The sequence below is a fragment of the Trachemys scripta genome, chromosome 6, assembly GCF_013100865.1.
Source record: "Trachemys scripta elegans isolate TJP31775 chromosome 6, CAS_Tse_1.0, whole genome shotgun sequence".
Taxonomy (NCBI): Eukaryota; Metazoa; Chordata; order Testudines; family Emydidae; genus Trachemys; species Trachemys scripta.
The window spans coordinates 10,071,788-10,085,922 of NC_048303.1; the positions used below are offsets into that span (position 1 = coordinate 10,071,788).

General features: G+C 49.3%; 1 protein-coding gene across 1 annotated transcript; it reads left to right on the top strand.

Annotated features, from left to right (window-relative positions):
* Window positions 1-222: 222 nt before the first annotated feature.
* SIGLEC15 (sialic acid binding Ig like lectin 15) lies at window positions 223-13,114 on the top strand. The gene is made up of 5 exons (XM_034774958.1): window positions 223-517; window positions 3,601-3,984; window positions 7,383-7,742; window positions 9,580-9,610; window positions 12,946-13,114. Exons 1-5 carry the CDS (start codon window positions 466-468, stop codon window positions 13,022-13,024), a joined length of 906 nt encoding a protein of 301 aa, XP_034630849.1. The 5' UTR covers window positions 223-465; the 3' UTR covers window positions 13,025-13,114.
* Window positions 13,115-14,135: the final 1,021 nt, after the last annotated feature.

The following is a 14,135-nucleotide window of genomic DNA, read 5'->3' on the forward strand; positions in this document are numbered from 1 at the left end:
GTCTCAGCCGGGGGGGGGCGGAGGGAGGAGGAAGAACAGCCCCCTTCAAGCCACAGGAGCCAGGGTGTCACTTGTTGACCTAGTCTGTCAGACTCTTATAACTTCCCCATGGGTCAATGGGTTTGGAGCACTTAGGGCCTTTGTCACTTTGGCTCACCCGTGTACAATAAAGGTTACAAACCGAGATGTTCAGCAGGGATTTCTTGGCCCCTCCCACTGGTGGAAAATGATCAGATGTTGAGCTCCCTTTGTGTTTTCCACGTGACTGACCACAAAAGTATTTTTAACCAGCCCCATCGCCAGCTCTGCTGAACTCACTCATTCCCTCCGGGGAGAGGGAAACCACTGAGGCTTCCATTCCCCAGCCAAACAGCCTGGGATTGCGTGTCTGACCACTCGGCTTTGGCGTGAACAATGCTGGTTTGCTGATCCGAAATCCGTCCGTAGCGAGGAGCACCAGCGAACATGAAAGGGTTTGGGCTATTTCTTGCATGTCTACTTTGCATCTTCAAGAAGGGTGAGTTCTGACTGCTATCCCTGTCTCTGTTATCACTGTTGGGCTTCTTGCTCAGCTGAGACGCCAATGGAACTGCGCGATGCAACTCATTCGATAGGAATTGTAGATCCAGAATGCTGCTTTACAGTGCCCTGAAATTCCAGGTGACAATAATGACTAAATATGGCTAATAACTTATGGAAAAGACCAACGTTCTGACTCTTTGCAGCCATGAGAGAGCCCAGGACTCTGCCGAACATGTAGGGGGGTTAATCCCAGTATCACAGCCAAATTCCAACTCAGGACTTTATATTTACCTAAATTCCCCCTGCATTTTCAAACGGTTACAGCATTTTTCTCTGCCTGCCCCGCACTGTTGTGTAGTGTCTCTGGGAGCTATTATACAACGAACGTAGTTTGCTCTAGAGTTGACTGCCCTTCACTGGTAGACACAATTAATGTGTGTGCACGCGTACCCACCACCCACATACACACGGAGCTGCAATGCAATGCTTACACCTGTGATTCATAAATCAGCCCATCGAATTTAGGATTCATATCCATATAAAATTATGGATAGATGACATTATGGCCCAGATTTAGCAAAGCTTTAAAGCATATGATTTTAATGGGACTTAAGCACATGCTTAAAGTGAAGCCTCTCTTTAAGTGTCTTCTTTTCTGGATCAAGGCCCATCTGAGTATAAGATCGTTATCAGTGTGCAAGGAGATCTCTTTTGCCTGATTTTTTCAGGATCCAAGATGAATGCTAACCAAGCTCATCATCATAGGCTTTGGTCTGTGACCTCAAAATTAAGATGTTTTCCACTGACAACACAGCAGCCACTAAAATATAAAACACCGTGGGCCAGAGAGGGGCAATCTATAGGAAATCTAATAAAATAAATAATAATTTGCATATATACTTGCCCTTACATTGGCTTTTGCCCCTTAGAATCATAGACTATCAGGGTTGGAAGGGACCTCAGGAGGTCATCTAGTCCAACCCCCTCCTCAAAGCAGGACCAATCCCCAGATAGATTTTTGCCCCAAATCCCTAAATGGCCCCCTCAAGGATTGAACTCACAACCCTGGGTTTAGCAGGCCAATGCTCAAACCACTGAGCTATCCCTCCCCCCGAAAGCATTCAGTTGGCTGATGCTAGTTGTACAGCCCCAGAGATACCTGCCAGGTACCATGGAAGAACATCACGTGTGTAAATAAAACAACCTGTGGTCTCTACCTAACCTATCTAGGCAGTTACCCCGTGTTCACTAATCCACAAATCCCAGGGAAGTCAAGTGGAGCCGAGAGTGCTCTGCCCTTTTGGACACCAGCCATTCAGTTTTTCTATCTACCCCGGTCTCTGATACTCAGGGAAAAGTTACATCTGCAGTGAGCTGTCAGGGAAGATCTATAGCAGAGGTGGGCAAACTATGGCTGGGGGCCACATCCGGCCCTTCAGACATATGAATCTGGCCCTTGAGCTCCAGCCGGGGAGCAGGGTCAGGGGCTTACAGATGCCGGGGCTCCGCTCGGCTCCCGGAAGGAACAGCAAGTTCCCCCTCTGCTTCCTATACGTAGGAGCAGCCAGGGGACTCCACACACTGCCCCTGCAGCTCTCATTGGCCAGCAACCACGGCCAATGGAAGCTGCAGGGGCAGCACCTGTGGATGGGGCAGTGCGCAGCCGCCTGGCCACACCGCCACATAGGAGCTGGAGGGAGGATGTGCCGCTGCTTCCGGGAGCTGCTTGAGGTAAGTGCTGCCCGGAGCCTGCACACCTGACCCCCTCCCACACCCCAATCCCCTGCCCCTGCCCTGATCCCTCTCCTGTCCTCCAAACCCCTCGGTCCCAGCCCGGAGCACCCTCCTGCACTCCAACCCCCTCATTCCCAGCCCCATCCCAGAACCCGCACCCCCGGTCGAAGTCCTCACCCCCTCCCACACCCCAACCCCTAATTTCATGAGCATTCATGGCCCACCATACAATTTCCATACCCAGATGTGGCCCTCGGGCCAAAAAGTTTGCCCACCCCTGATCTATAAGATACTGGGCCACACCACATATTCCTGGAAGCGTTACCTGGTGCCGCAGCTGTTATTGCTTCCACCAATATGTAGAACTGAGAGCAGCCTTCCCAGAAGCTCTGTTTGTGGCAGCTCAGTTATTAGCTGCCCATCAAGGTAACGACATCAGATTCTGACACTTTTATGTGTATTCCACTCAGGTGAGAGCTGGTTTTGTGAAGAGGTTTCAAGAGAAGGATTATCAGACAGCAGAGATCAAATCTGACCCTGGCACGGAGGAATGGCAGTTCCCACTAACTGCAACTAGGTTTTTATCAGGGCTGGATTTGGTCCAGAGAGAGAGAGATTTTTTTTATGTTTCCTGCAACACTTCTGTGTGGGGAATTCATGGTGTTGTTCTGGGGAAAGGGACGGTTTACGGAAGTTACTGGCAGCTGTAGGGTAAGATAACATTCCACTGCCGTGGTGCCAGTGCTCTGCCTCTACCACTGACTGTTTTCCTCTAACAGTCAAAGACTGTCTCTCTCCTCCAAGACACTTGGGGGAAGGTGCTGGGAACTGGCATGCGCACTCCAGCCTTGCCATGTTCGTTAGATCAGTATTGCCAGCATCTCTCATGTCTGCCTTTAGAGCCCATCACTGTGTGGTGACTCACAAATAACATGTCCCCGGGTCAACAGAAGGTGGACTTCTGGAAATGTCAGAAGCCACAACCTCCCTACGGAGAATGCTACCATTCTTAGTGTGCAATGAAGAAGGCGGCACATTAATGTGTGTGCTCCTGTTGGAGCTGCTCAACCCACTGGGTGAAAGGGCTTGATCACCCTCAAAAGACAAAGGCATAACATAACCTAGAGAACTATGAGATGGCTCCTAGCACAAGAAAGAGAGGATATAAAATGCATGGAGCCAATGAAGTATCTATAAGCTCACTAAGGATGGATCAGGTAGGACACAGGGTAAGGCAAGGATCTCCTGATTTATGGGGGGGGGGGGCGGAAGTCATTCTTCAGGTTTGGAACATCAGCCTTTATGGGCTATTCCGGTTTCTGAAGCCAGTTCCTTTGGTTCCAGGTTTGCAGTCCAATGGCTGGTCCATTCAGGTTCCATCAGATGCTACTGGTGAGATTGGAAAGGCGGTTGTTCTGCCCTGTACTTTCACACACCCCCACAAAACATATGACCGGACCCTCACAGCCATTTGGAGGATCAAGGAACCTTACGATGGGATGGTGGTGTTCAAATGCGTTACTCACAGCTTGAGTGACCTCTGTAAAACTGCAGTGAGCTACAAGAACAAGTACAAACTGATTGGGAACCCCAGGCACAATAATCTCTCCATCAAGATCGACAACCTGACCTGGAGCGACAGCAACAGATACTTCTGCCGGGTGGAGTTTTCTGGGGATCTTCATGACAAGTACGAAAGCAGGACTGGGATAAGGCTCCATTTGACAGGTAAGAGAACATCAGCTCTAATGGTGCTACCAACAGAGGCTAGAGAGCTGGAAGAATGTGGAAGCTGGAGGGACCACTCCATGCTAGTTGCCACTGAACTTCACACTGAGACCTTGTCCACACTACGGGGCGGGGGTAAGTCGACCAAAGTTACGGAACTCCAGCGACGTGAATGACGTAGCTGGAGTCGACATCGCTTAGGTCAACTTATTGCAGTAGCTACACTGCACTGGGTCAATGGGAGACATTCTCCTGTCGATTTACCTTACTCTTCTTGTTCCGGGTGGAGTACCAGGGTCGACCAGACAGTGATCTGCCATTGATTTAGCTGGTCTTCATTAGACCCGTAAAATCAACCCCCGGTGCATCAATCTCCGGAGTGTCAATCCAGCGGTAGTGTAGACAAAGCCACAGCAATGAACCAATCTAGTCATTCCTGAGGAGCTCTACATCAGTACAGGACATTTTCCTGAGCATCTAAGGCGCTCGGATACTATGCTGACATGTACAATTTAAGAACCAGAATAGAATCTAGGGGGAACTGTGGCAGGGAAAAGGGCTGGCTTCTGGCCACCTGGAGTAAGAACCAGATTGGGTTTGGGATGGGGAGGAGGGGAGGGATCTGTTTGGGGATGCAGGTTTTGAGGTGGGGTTGAGGAGTTTGGGGTGTAGGAGGGTGCTCCGGGCTGGGATCGAGGGGTTTGGAGGGCAGGAGGGGAATCAGAGCTGGGGCAGGGGGTTGGGGCGTGGGGAGAGGCTCAGGGGTGCAGGCTCCGGGTGGCAGTTACCTCAAGCAGCTCCCGGAATCAGCGGCATGTCCCTTCTCCGGCTCCTACGTGGAGGCGCGGCCAGGCAGCTCTGCGCGCTGCCCCATCTGCAGGCACCGCCCCTGCAGCTCCCATTGGCTGCAGTTCCCGGCCAATGGAAGCTGCATGAGAGGGGCTTCGGTCGGGGGCAGTGTGCAAAGCAAAGGCCCCTGGCTGCCCCTATGTGTAAGAGCCGGAAAGGGGACCATGCCGCTGCTTCCGGGAGCTGTGTGGAGCGGCCCCTGACCCTGCTCCCCGGCTGGAGCGCCAGAGTGGGGCAAGCCCCAGACCCCACTCCCCAGCGGGAGCTCAAGGGCCGGATTAAAATGGCTAGCGGGCCGGATCCAGTCTGCGGGCCGTAGTTTGCCCACCCCTGACCTAGATCCTTAACTGAGCTGGGGGACTCATCATACCAGGCGCTGAACAGACAGATAGTATGAGAGAGTCCCCACCCTGACGGGTCCACAATCTAAACCGACAACGGGAAAGAGGGGAAGTGGAGACCCAGACAGGTGAAGCGATTTGCCCAAGGACACATAGCAGCTCAGTGTCAGTAGCAGAACCCAGGTCTCCTGAGTCCCGGTGCCATGCCCTATCCACTAAACCAGGGGTCGGCAGCCTTTCAGAAGTGGTGTCCTGAGTCTTCATTTATTCACTCTAATTTAGGTTTCAGGTGCCAGTAATACATGTTAACGTTTTTAGAAGGTCTCTTTCTATAAGTCTATAATATAGAACTAAACTACTGTTGTGTGTAAAGCAAATAAGGTTTTTAAAATGTTTACGAAACTTCATTTAAAATTAAATTAAAATGCAGAGCCCTCCGGACCGGTGGCCAGGACCCGGGCAGTGAGAGTGCCACTGAAAATCAGCTCGCGTGCCGCCTTTGGCACACGTGCCATAGGTTGCCTACCCCTGCACTAAACCATGCTGCAGCCATTGAAATCAATAGGGCTTTCACGGATGCAGGGTCCAACTGTGCAGAGCTCACAGCAATATCAGGGCCACGGTTCTGTTAGCTCAGTGGTTTTCAAGCTTTTTAGGCTGCATACCCCTTTCCAAAATCTACCGTGTACCCCATCTGAGATAGGGTCGTAATATACCTAGGCTCAGCTTGCCACGTCTTACTAAACAAAGTGCACTGTCCACCATTACAGGATTTGTGTCGAGCACCCCTTGACGAGATCTTGCATACCCCTCGAGGTGTGCGCACCCCCGTCTGAAAACCACCATTGGCTGATCATCCGGCTGAATAACACCCCCGTCTCGTTCCATCTGGAGAAGTTTCCTCACTTCCCTTGCTGGGTGTAGCCAGGGCCGGCTCCAGGCACCAGCCTAGCAAGCAGGTGCCTGGGGCAGCCAATGAAGAGGGGGGCGGCAAGTCAGGCTGTTCGACGGCGGGGCCGTCTCTCCCTCTCGGAGCGAAGGACCTGCCGCCGAATTGCTGCCGTGAAATGAAGCGGCGGTAGAGCTGCCGCCACTTGCGATTGCGGCTTTTTTTTTTTTTTTTTTCTGCTTGGGGCGGCAAAAACGCTAGAGCCGGCCCTGGGTGTAGCACTACTGGTATGCATTAACAGCAGTATTGCACCCCCAAAGACTGTCCAAGGTTCAGCAATGGATGAGTGAGCCCTGCCTGTGGCATGCAGTCTGCAAAGTGCCTGAGGCTATTTTTAAAAAATAGCAGTAACCTTGAAAAGAACGTATTTGTCTGCACTTGGGTGACGTTTTCCATCTGAGGAAGGCACTTCACACCCATGAATTCATTCACACAACTACTCCACGTAGGGATACGCTGTATTTGCAGTCCAGTCATTGCAGGCATTGGGCTATTGCATAAGAATCACATTGCATGTGACACTGACCAGGCCCTCTCAGAGGTCCAGAGAGGCCCAGGCCGCTTCCAGCATTTGAGGCCCTTCGCCCTAATAAAAATGAAAAATGATGACACATGAAAACAAAATAAGGCACCAAAAAAAGAGTAAGACATAATTTGAATATTTTTTTATTTAACAAATGCATTTCTAGCCTTTCTGTGCAAATGCACGAATTATTGAGGAAAAATCTAGCTTTCGTGCGCATAAAACTTATCAAATGCTTAAAAATTTACAAGTGTCTTAATTTGAGGTCCCCTTTGAGCTTGAGGCCAGGCCAAATGGCCTTCCTGGCCCCCATCCGATTGGCTCTGAAACTGACTAGTCTATTTTCACTGCTCAGGCGGCATGAAACACTAACAATAAATAAACCAAACCACATAGAGAGCGAAGGGGAAATTAGATTGACGACATTCTTTCTATTTTTAATCACCACAATAGCAACAGTTATAATAAAACAGGGAAGGAACTCAGATCCCCTGACTCCGAGGCCTGTGCCCTATTTGCTCAAACCCAGTGCTTCTCTCTGAAGCACAGGGGTGATGAGGAAATCAAGAGACAGGAAATGTTAAAGGAGCGATGAGAGACTGGATCCCGAAGTTACAAAATCATAGCAGTCTAGGAATCAGTTCAGGCCAACACGGGCACTAAATGCTTTGAGCCCCAAACCAGCGAGGGATTTGAATCTTCATTTGATTTTAATCACTTCTTGTGACCCGCGCAGCTGCTCCCAGGATTGTTAACATCACCATCGGCTCCAACCAGGACCGTACCTTCAGAGCGCGGTGTACAGCCGAAGGGGAGCCATTGCCCTCTCTGACATGGACCGGCCCTCTCTTCAGCAATGCCACATCAGTCACAAGCGTGAACCACCAGATAACCAAAGAGTTGCGCTCCCTGACTCACGATGGAAAATACACGTGCACAGCCGTTAACAGCCACGGGCGAGCGGAGGGAGCCGTGTATTTCTATAAATTCAAAGCGGCGAGCAGCTCCTTGATTGTGATCCTGATGTTTGTAACGCTAGGAATAAAAGTACTGGTGTTGCTGGCGATATTAGGAATTGCTGTTTTTTGGAGGGCAGGTATGTGCCGTCATTTATTTGCTTTCATACCATTCGCTGTGTTTAATCAGACTGTTAACTAGTGCGGGGACTCAGCGGAAAGAAAAAGATGCAATCAGCCAGGATTTTCCTCCTCTGGGGATGTTTATAACTGAAAATCCAAGCAAATAACATAAGCAAAGAAGGAGAAACGCGAAACTCCTCAGTTGCTAGTTACAGGGTTGCTGGATTGGGCCCTTGTATTTTTTTAAAAGACACAGTAAACAGGCATTTCCATATGTCTAACACTATGGGTCTAGGAAGCAAGATGTATGGCTGGGAGGCGCCATTTTAAAACAGACTAATTATTAATGCTTTGCGTCTAGACACCGGCACAGCTTGCCTTCAGTACACTTCACAGAATGGTTTAATCCTCACGGTATCATCAGCCTCATTTCACAGATGGCAAAACCGAAGCAGAGAGGTTGAGGGACTTGCTCAAGGCCACAGAGAGTACGTCTAACCCAGCCCACAGCACTGCGTTTCAGAGCCCAGGTCGACAGACTTGGGCTCATGGTACAGCACTAAAACTAGTTGTGCAGGTGTTGCAGCTCAGGCTCTGAAGCCCAGTGAGGAGGTGGGCTTCAAAGCCCAAACTCCAGCCCAAGCGGCAATGTCCACACAGCTGTTCTTAGCGCTGTAGATCGAGCCCGGTTCCGAGACTTGCTGCATCAATGTTCCACGGAGGGAGAATCACTGTCTATCTGGGTACTCCCGTGGCCCTCGTCACCATATTAGCTGAGTGCTTCACAATCATTCATGGATTTTCATCCTCACAATGCCCCAATGTGCAGGGCCGGCTCTAGGCACCAGCAAAACAAGCTGGCGCTTGGGGCGGCACATTTTTAGGGGCGGCATGGCCGGCGCCAGAATGCCGCCCCTGCTGCCCCTAAAAATGTGCCCCATCCGCCCTAGCTCACCTCCGCTGCTGCTGCCACGGCGCGCGAAACAGCTGATTCGCTGCCTCTGCTCGCCCTCCCTCCCAGACTCTCAAACCTGGGAGGGAGGGGGAGATCCCAAGCAGCCACGGCGCGCGAAACAGCTGATTTGCGCGCCGCTGCTCACCCTCCCTCCCAGGTTTGAGAGCCTGGGAGGGAGGGGGAGACTGAGTGGCCGCGGCGCACGCGCTGCTTCTCCCCCTCCCTCCCTCGTAGGCTTGAGAGCCTAGAGGGAGGAGGCAGGGCTGGGGATTTGGGGAAGGGGTGGAGTTGAGGCGGGGCCGGGGTAAGAAAAAAATGGGGGGGGGGGGACGGCCAAAATTGTTTTTGCTTGGGGCGGCAAAAATCCTAGAGCCGGCCCTGCCAATGAGGCTGGAGTAGGGAAATATTATCCCCATTTTACAGGTGGGGAATTGAGACACAGGGTGAAGTCAGCGACTTTCCCAAGGTCACTCAAAAAGTCTGTGCCAGGGAAGTCTCCCAAGTCCCAGGCCAGTTCAGCATCCTTATTATGCTACGTCAAAGCCAGGACTAATCTGAGGCTCCCAGTCTGAGCTCAGAGTAGCTCATGCTGCACTCGGACTGTTGTGGCTATAATGACACTTCCTTGTGCTGAAGATGTACGGGAGCCACTAATCACCTTGAAAAATCAAAGGAAATGATAACAAAGCAAATCACATCTAGAAAGGAGCAGCGAGATGCTTTGCTCCCTGTATTTAGACATCATTCCCACTATATTGAAAGACTAACCATAAACAGAACTTAAGGAATTTTTTTCCCATTCCTTGTGGTTCAGAAACCCACCATCAATGCTGGAATCTCAGATCTTCCTAAATGAAATTGGCAGGAAACTAATTTGCATCTTTATTCTTACCTCACAGGTCATGTCACAGCCCCAGCCAGACTGTCCAGGTAAGAACATCATGTCTTCTGTCATGTTAACAAGCTTGGCCTTCCTTTTTAAGCAGGGAACTGCAACTTAGCCTTGACTTGGTAACAACCTTAGAATCTAAGGGCTGGTCTATACACAGTTTTTGTTCCAATGAAACTATATTGCTTTAGAAATAGACGTGAATCAAGGCAGCCCTCTACTGTGGACTGTTACACCAGTAAAAAGGTGCTTGTATCAATATACCAAAATAAGCTATACTGATATAAGCACCTTTATATCAGCACCTTGGTCTGCACACTAGAGGGGTGAATCATTTTTATTGCCTGCAACCTGTCTGTGACTTTTACTAAAAATAGCCATGACAAAATTTTACCCTTACTGACTGTCAATTGGCTCCAGGTATGTAATGCAATTTTTAAGGCTAATTTGGACACTCCCAAAACACTTGTTCCAGGCTGAGCCTTGAAAATGAACCACAAACATCTGTAGCCTGGAGGAAATGTTTGGGAGTAAACTAATCTTTAAAAATGTGTTAGCTGCCTTCTACTGAACTCAAGGGTAGATCTAGCCTGACAACATGGTAAATATCATGTGGAAAACATCTCGCTGTGCCAGAAACACGGCTTCCAACCCTGCCAGGAGTGACTCATCCCTTGACAAGGTTGATGAACTGGATTCTGTGCATTTGACTGTGTCTGTGGGCTTGGTCTACACCCGGGGCAGGCAAACTTTTTGGCCTGAGGGCCACATCGGGTTTCATAAATTGTATGGAGGGCCGATTGGGGAGGAGGTCGTGGTCCAGCCCCCACTCCTATCTGCCCCTCCCCCGGGACTCCTGCCCCATCCAACCCCCTCTGGGATCCCTGCCCCATCCACACACCCCCGCTCCCTGTCCCCTGACCACCCACGGACCCCCGCCACCCCATCCAACCCCTCCTCTCATTCCTGATGCCCCCCCAAGGACTCCTGCCCCATCCAACCACACCTTATCCCTGTCCCCTGACTGGTCCTGGAACCCCTGCCCCTGACTGCCCCCTGCTGCCCCATCCAACTCTCCCTCCTTCCTGACTGACCCCTGGGACCCCTGCCCCCAATCATCCCCTTGTTTCCCCCAACCCCTATCCACACCCCTGCCTTCTATCCAACCCCCCTGCTCCCTGCCCCCTTACCACGCTTCCTAGAGCACCAGTGGCTGGCGGCGCTACAGCCGCGCCACCCAGCTGGAGCCGGGCCACGCCACCGCTGCCACCACACTGCACAGAGACCAGGTCAGGCTGGGCTCTGCGGCTGCGCTGCCCCAGAAGCTCACAGCCCCTCCGCCCAGAGCATTGTGCCGGCAGCGGAGCAAGTGAGCTGAGGCTGCGGGGAGGCGGGACAGCAGAGGAGGGGCCGGGGCTAGCATCCAGGCCAGGAGCTCGGGCAGGACGGTCCCACGGGCTGGATGTGGCCTGCGGGCTGTAGTTTGCCCACTTCTGGTCTACACTCTGAAGTTTTGCTGGCATAGCTATGCCAGCAAGGAGCCTGGGGGGAAAAAAATCACACACCCTGTTAAGGCTGGATCCCCACTTTGAACTTTAGAGTACAAATGTAGGGGCCTGCATGAAAACTTTTAAGCTTAACTACTAGCTTAGCTCTGGTTCCGCTGCCACCATTTTCCAGTTAGATTCCCTTCTTGGGAAGCCCTGAGAAAACCTTTTACCAATTCCCTGGTGAATACAGATCCAAACCCCTTGGATCTTAAAACAAGGAGAAATTAACCATCCCCCCTCCTTCCTCCCACTAACTCCTGGTGAATCAAGATCCAAACCCCTTGGATCTTAAAACAAGGAAAAATTAATCAGGTTCTAAAAAGAAAGCTTTTAATTAAAGAAAAAAGGTAAAAATCATTTCTGTAAAATCAGTATGGAAATTAACCTTACAGGGTAATCAAACTTAAAGAGCTCAGAGGACTCCCCTCTAGTCTCAGGTTCAAAGTACAGCAAACAAAGATAAACACTCTAGTAAAAGGTACATTTACAAGTTGAGAAAACAAAGGAAAACTAACACGCCTTGCCTGGCTATTTACTTACAAGTTTGAAATAGGAGAGACTTGTTTAGAAAGATGTGGAGAACCTGGATTGATGTCAGGTCCCTCTCAGTCCCGAGAACGAACACACTCCCAAACAAAGAACACAAACAACAGCCTTCCCCCCCGCCCAAGATTTGAAAGTATCTTGTCCCCTTATTGGTCCTTTAGGTCAGATGCCAGCCAGGTTACCTGAGCTTCTTAACCCTTTACAGGGAAAAGGATTTTGGAGTCTCTGGCCAGGAGGGATTTTATAGTACTGTACACAGGACAGCTGTTACCCTTCCCTTTATAGTTATGACACGCCCCCCAAATCACAGATAGTGTTGGACATTTGGTTCCACACTGGCTGTGATTTCTTCCTGGAGTTCTAGGAGAAAACAGAGTTAATAAGACACATGTACCTTTAGACATACTACTGATTATATAAAAACTAACAATATATCTGCCTCCCCAGCCCACATTGTTATGTCAACAAAACCCCGGCACAGGTTTAACTGTGCCAAAAGAAGAAAGCTTTTGTCGACGTTGCTAATGTTGTTCGGGAAGGTGGTGTCGTTATGCCGCAGAACAGCTTTTATTGGCATACTCTACATCTCCACTAGGGGGCTCTGCTGACATAGCTATACTGCCAGAAGCTATGTGGGGTGGAAATGCCCTATGTCACTTTATCAAGTATCCGGGGGTAGCCGTGTTAGTCTGTATCCACAAAAACAACGAGGACTTCGGTGGCAGCTTAAAGACAAACAGATTTATTTGGGCATAAGCTTTCGTGGGTAAAAAAACCAAGAAGTGGGGTTTTTACCCACGAAAGCTTATGCCCAAATAAATCTGTTAGTCTTTAAGGTGCCACCGGACTCCTCGTTGTTTTTGTCTCCCTTTAGATGACCGCTTAAAAACCAAGGTCCTGGTTCCTCCACGTGAATATTAAAGATCCCATGACACCTCTCATGAGTGGAGAGGTTTGTCCCTGTGGTCTGAGGCTCCGAAGCAGCTGCAGGGCCGTAGTGCTGTATGCATATAGTTTGTGAGACGCTTTTGGATCCTTGAGGATGAAAAACACTACGTACAAACATAAGAAACTAAAAAACAAACAAACCAAAAGATGGTAGGACCAACTTCAAATAAAATGGGTTATCAGGTTGATTCTGACGCCCTGGAACTGTGATCTGAAATCAGCTGAGTTCTCAAATAGCATCATTTCCGAAGCCCTGCATAGGGAAGCCAGCATTTATATTTACTGCCAACGGACACACTAGCCTTTCCCTTTCTCGACTCTTTTGTTGGCAGGCAACAAGCGCAAGACTCTACATATGAAAATTTTGATCGCAGAAACAACTGTGGCCGTCAGAGTTTGCCGACAGAATGACCTACAGCAACTTGGCCTTTGGAATCTGGACCACATCATTTTCACGTGTTTACACATGTTGATCTACTATTCATTACATGTAAAACAAAACCGGTTATGTTTGTGTGTCTTTTCGCCAACAATGTGCATATGTACTACTGGGCTCTGATGCATGGAATGTCAGACTGGTCATGCGTGAGCAGGTTGGCCCCTACTGGCTGCAACCTACCGAAAATGTAAGCTCTGAGAAAAGAAAAAGGAGCGGTAGGTAAAGAGAGTGAGAAAAGGGAAGGAATGTCCAGGGCCAAGGAGAAGACGAGCGACGACTTTAGATGTCAGTTCCAACCAACCTGCACCACTCAGCAATCACTGTTAAAAGTCAAAGGCCGGCTCCTGCTGCATTTTCCGAACATTATTTTGAAACCATTTTAAAACCACTAGAACTTAGCAAAACACACGCAGCTTATTAAAAACAACAGAAGGACTGAGGTTGCCGTTTCAAACTTCAGCCTTTCTTCAGATGTGAGGAAAAAGGTTGTTGAATTTTTTTTAAGTGGGAGGGATGTCTGTATTTTTAATATCTTATATATATTTACTCTTTCATCATAAAAACTGCTGAAAATAGTTATTCCTTCTTTAAAAAAAAAAAAAACACCTTGGCCCCTCCCCCTCCCAAAAAAAGACTTACCTTCTGGCAGAGACTAACCATGTCAGCCCAGGAGGGAAACGTTTTCAGAAAGCTGTGGGAGTGGAAAACAGGAAATTGGAATGAGAACTCTATTGCAGCCTTAATTCTAGTAGCTGCTGTTAGTGGTTATCGTATATAAACACACACGTGTATCTACATTATATAAAGTTTCCTTATGATAAGAGGCTTCACAGACTACATTGCAGTAAAAGTAAAACTTGTGTTAGCTATATTATCAACCTCTCTCTCTCTCTCTCTCTCTCTCACACACACACACACACGATGGATTATAGCTGGTTAAAATTTTTCTGTCCAGCTGTTTTTACAATGGAAAATGGCTATTTGACTAAACAGAAATTTCTGCAAAAAACTGTTTTGGTTTTTATCCAAAATGTTTCAGTTTTTGTGAGGGGGGGAAAAAAAACCCAATCACCTGGAAAAAGA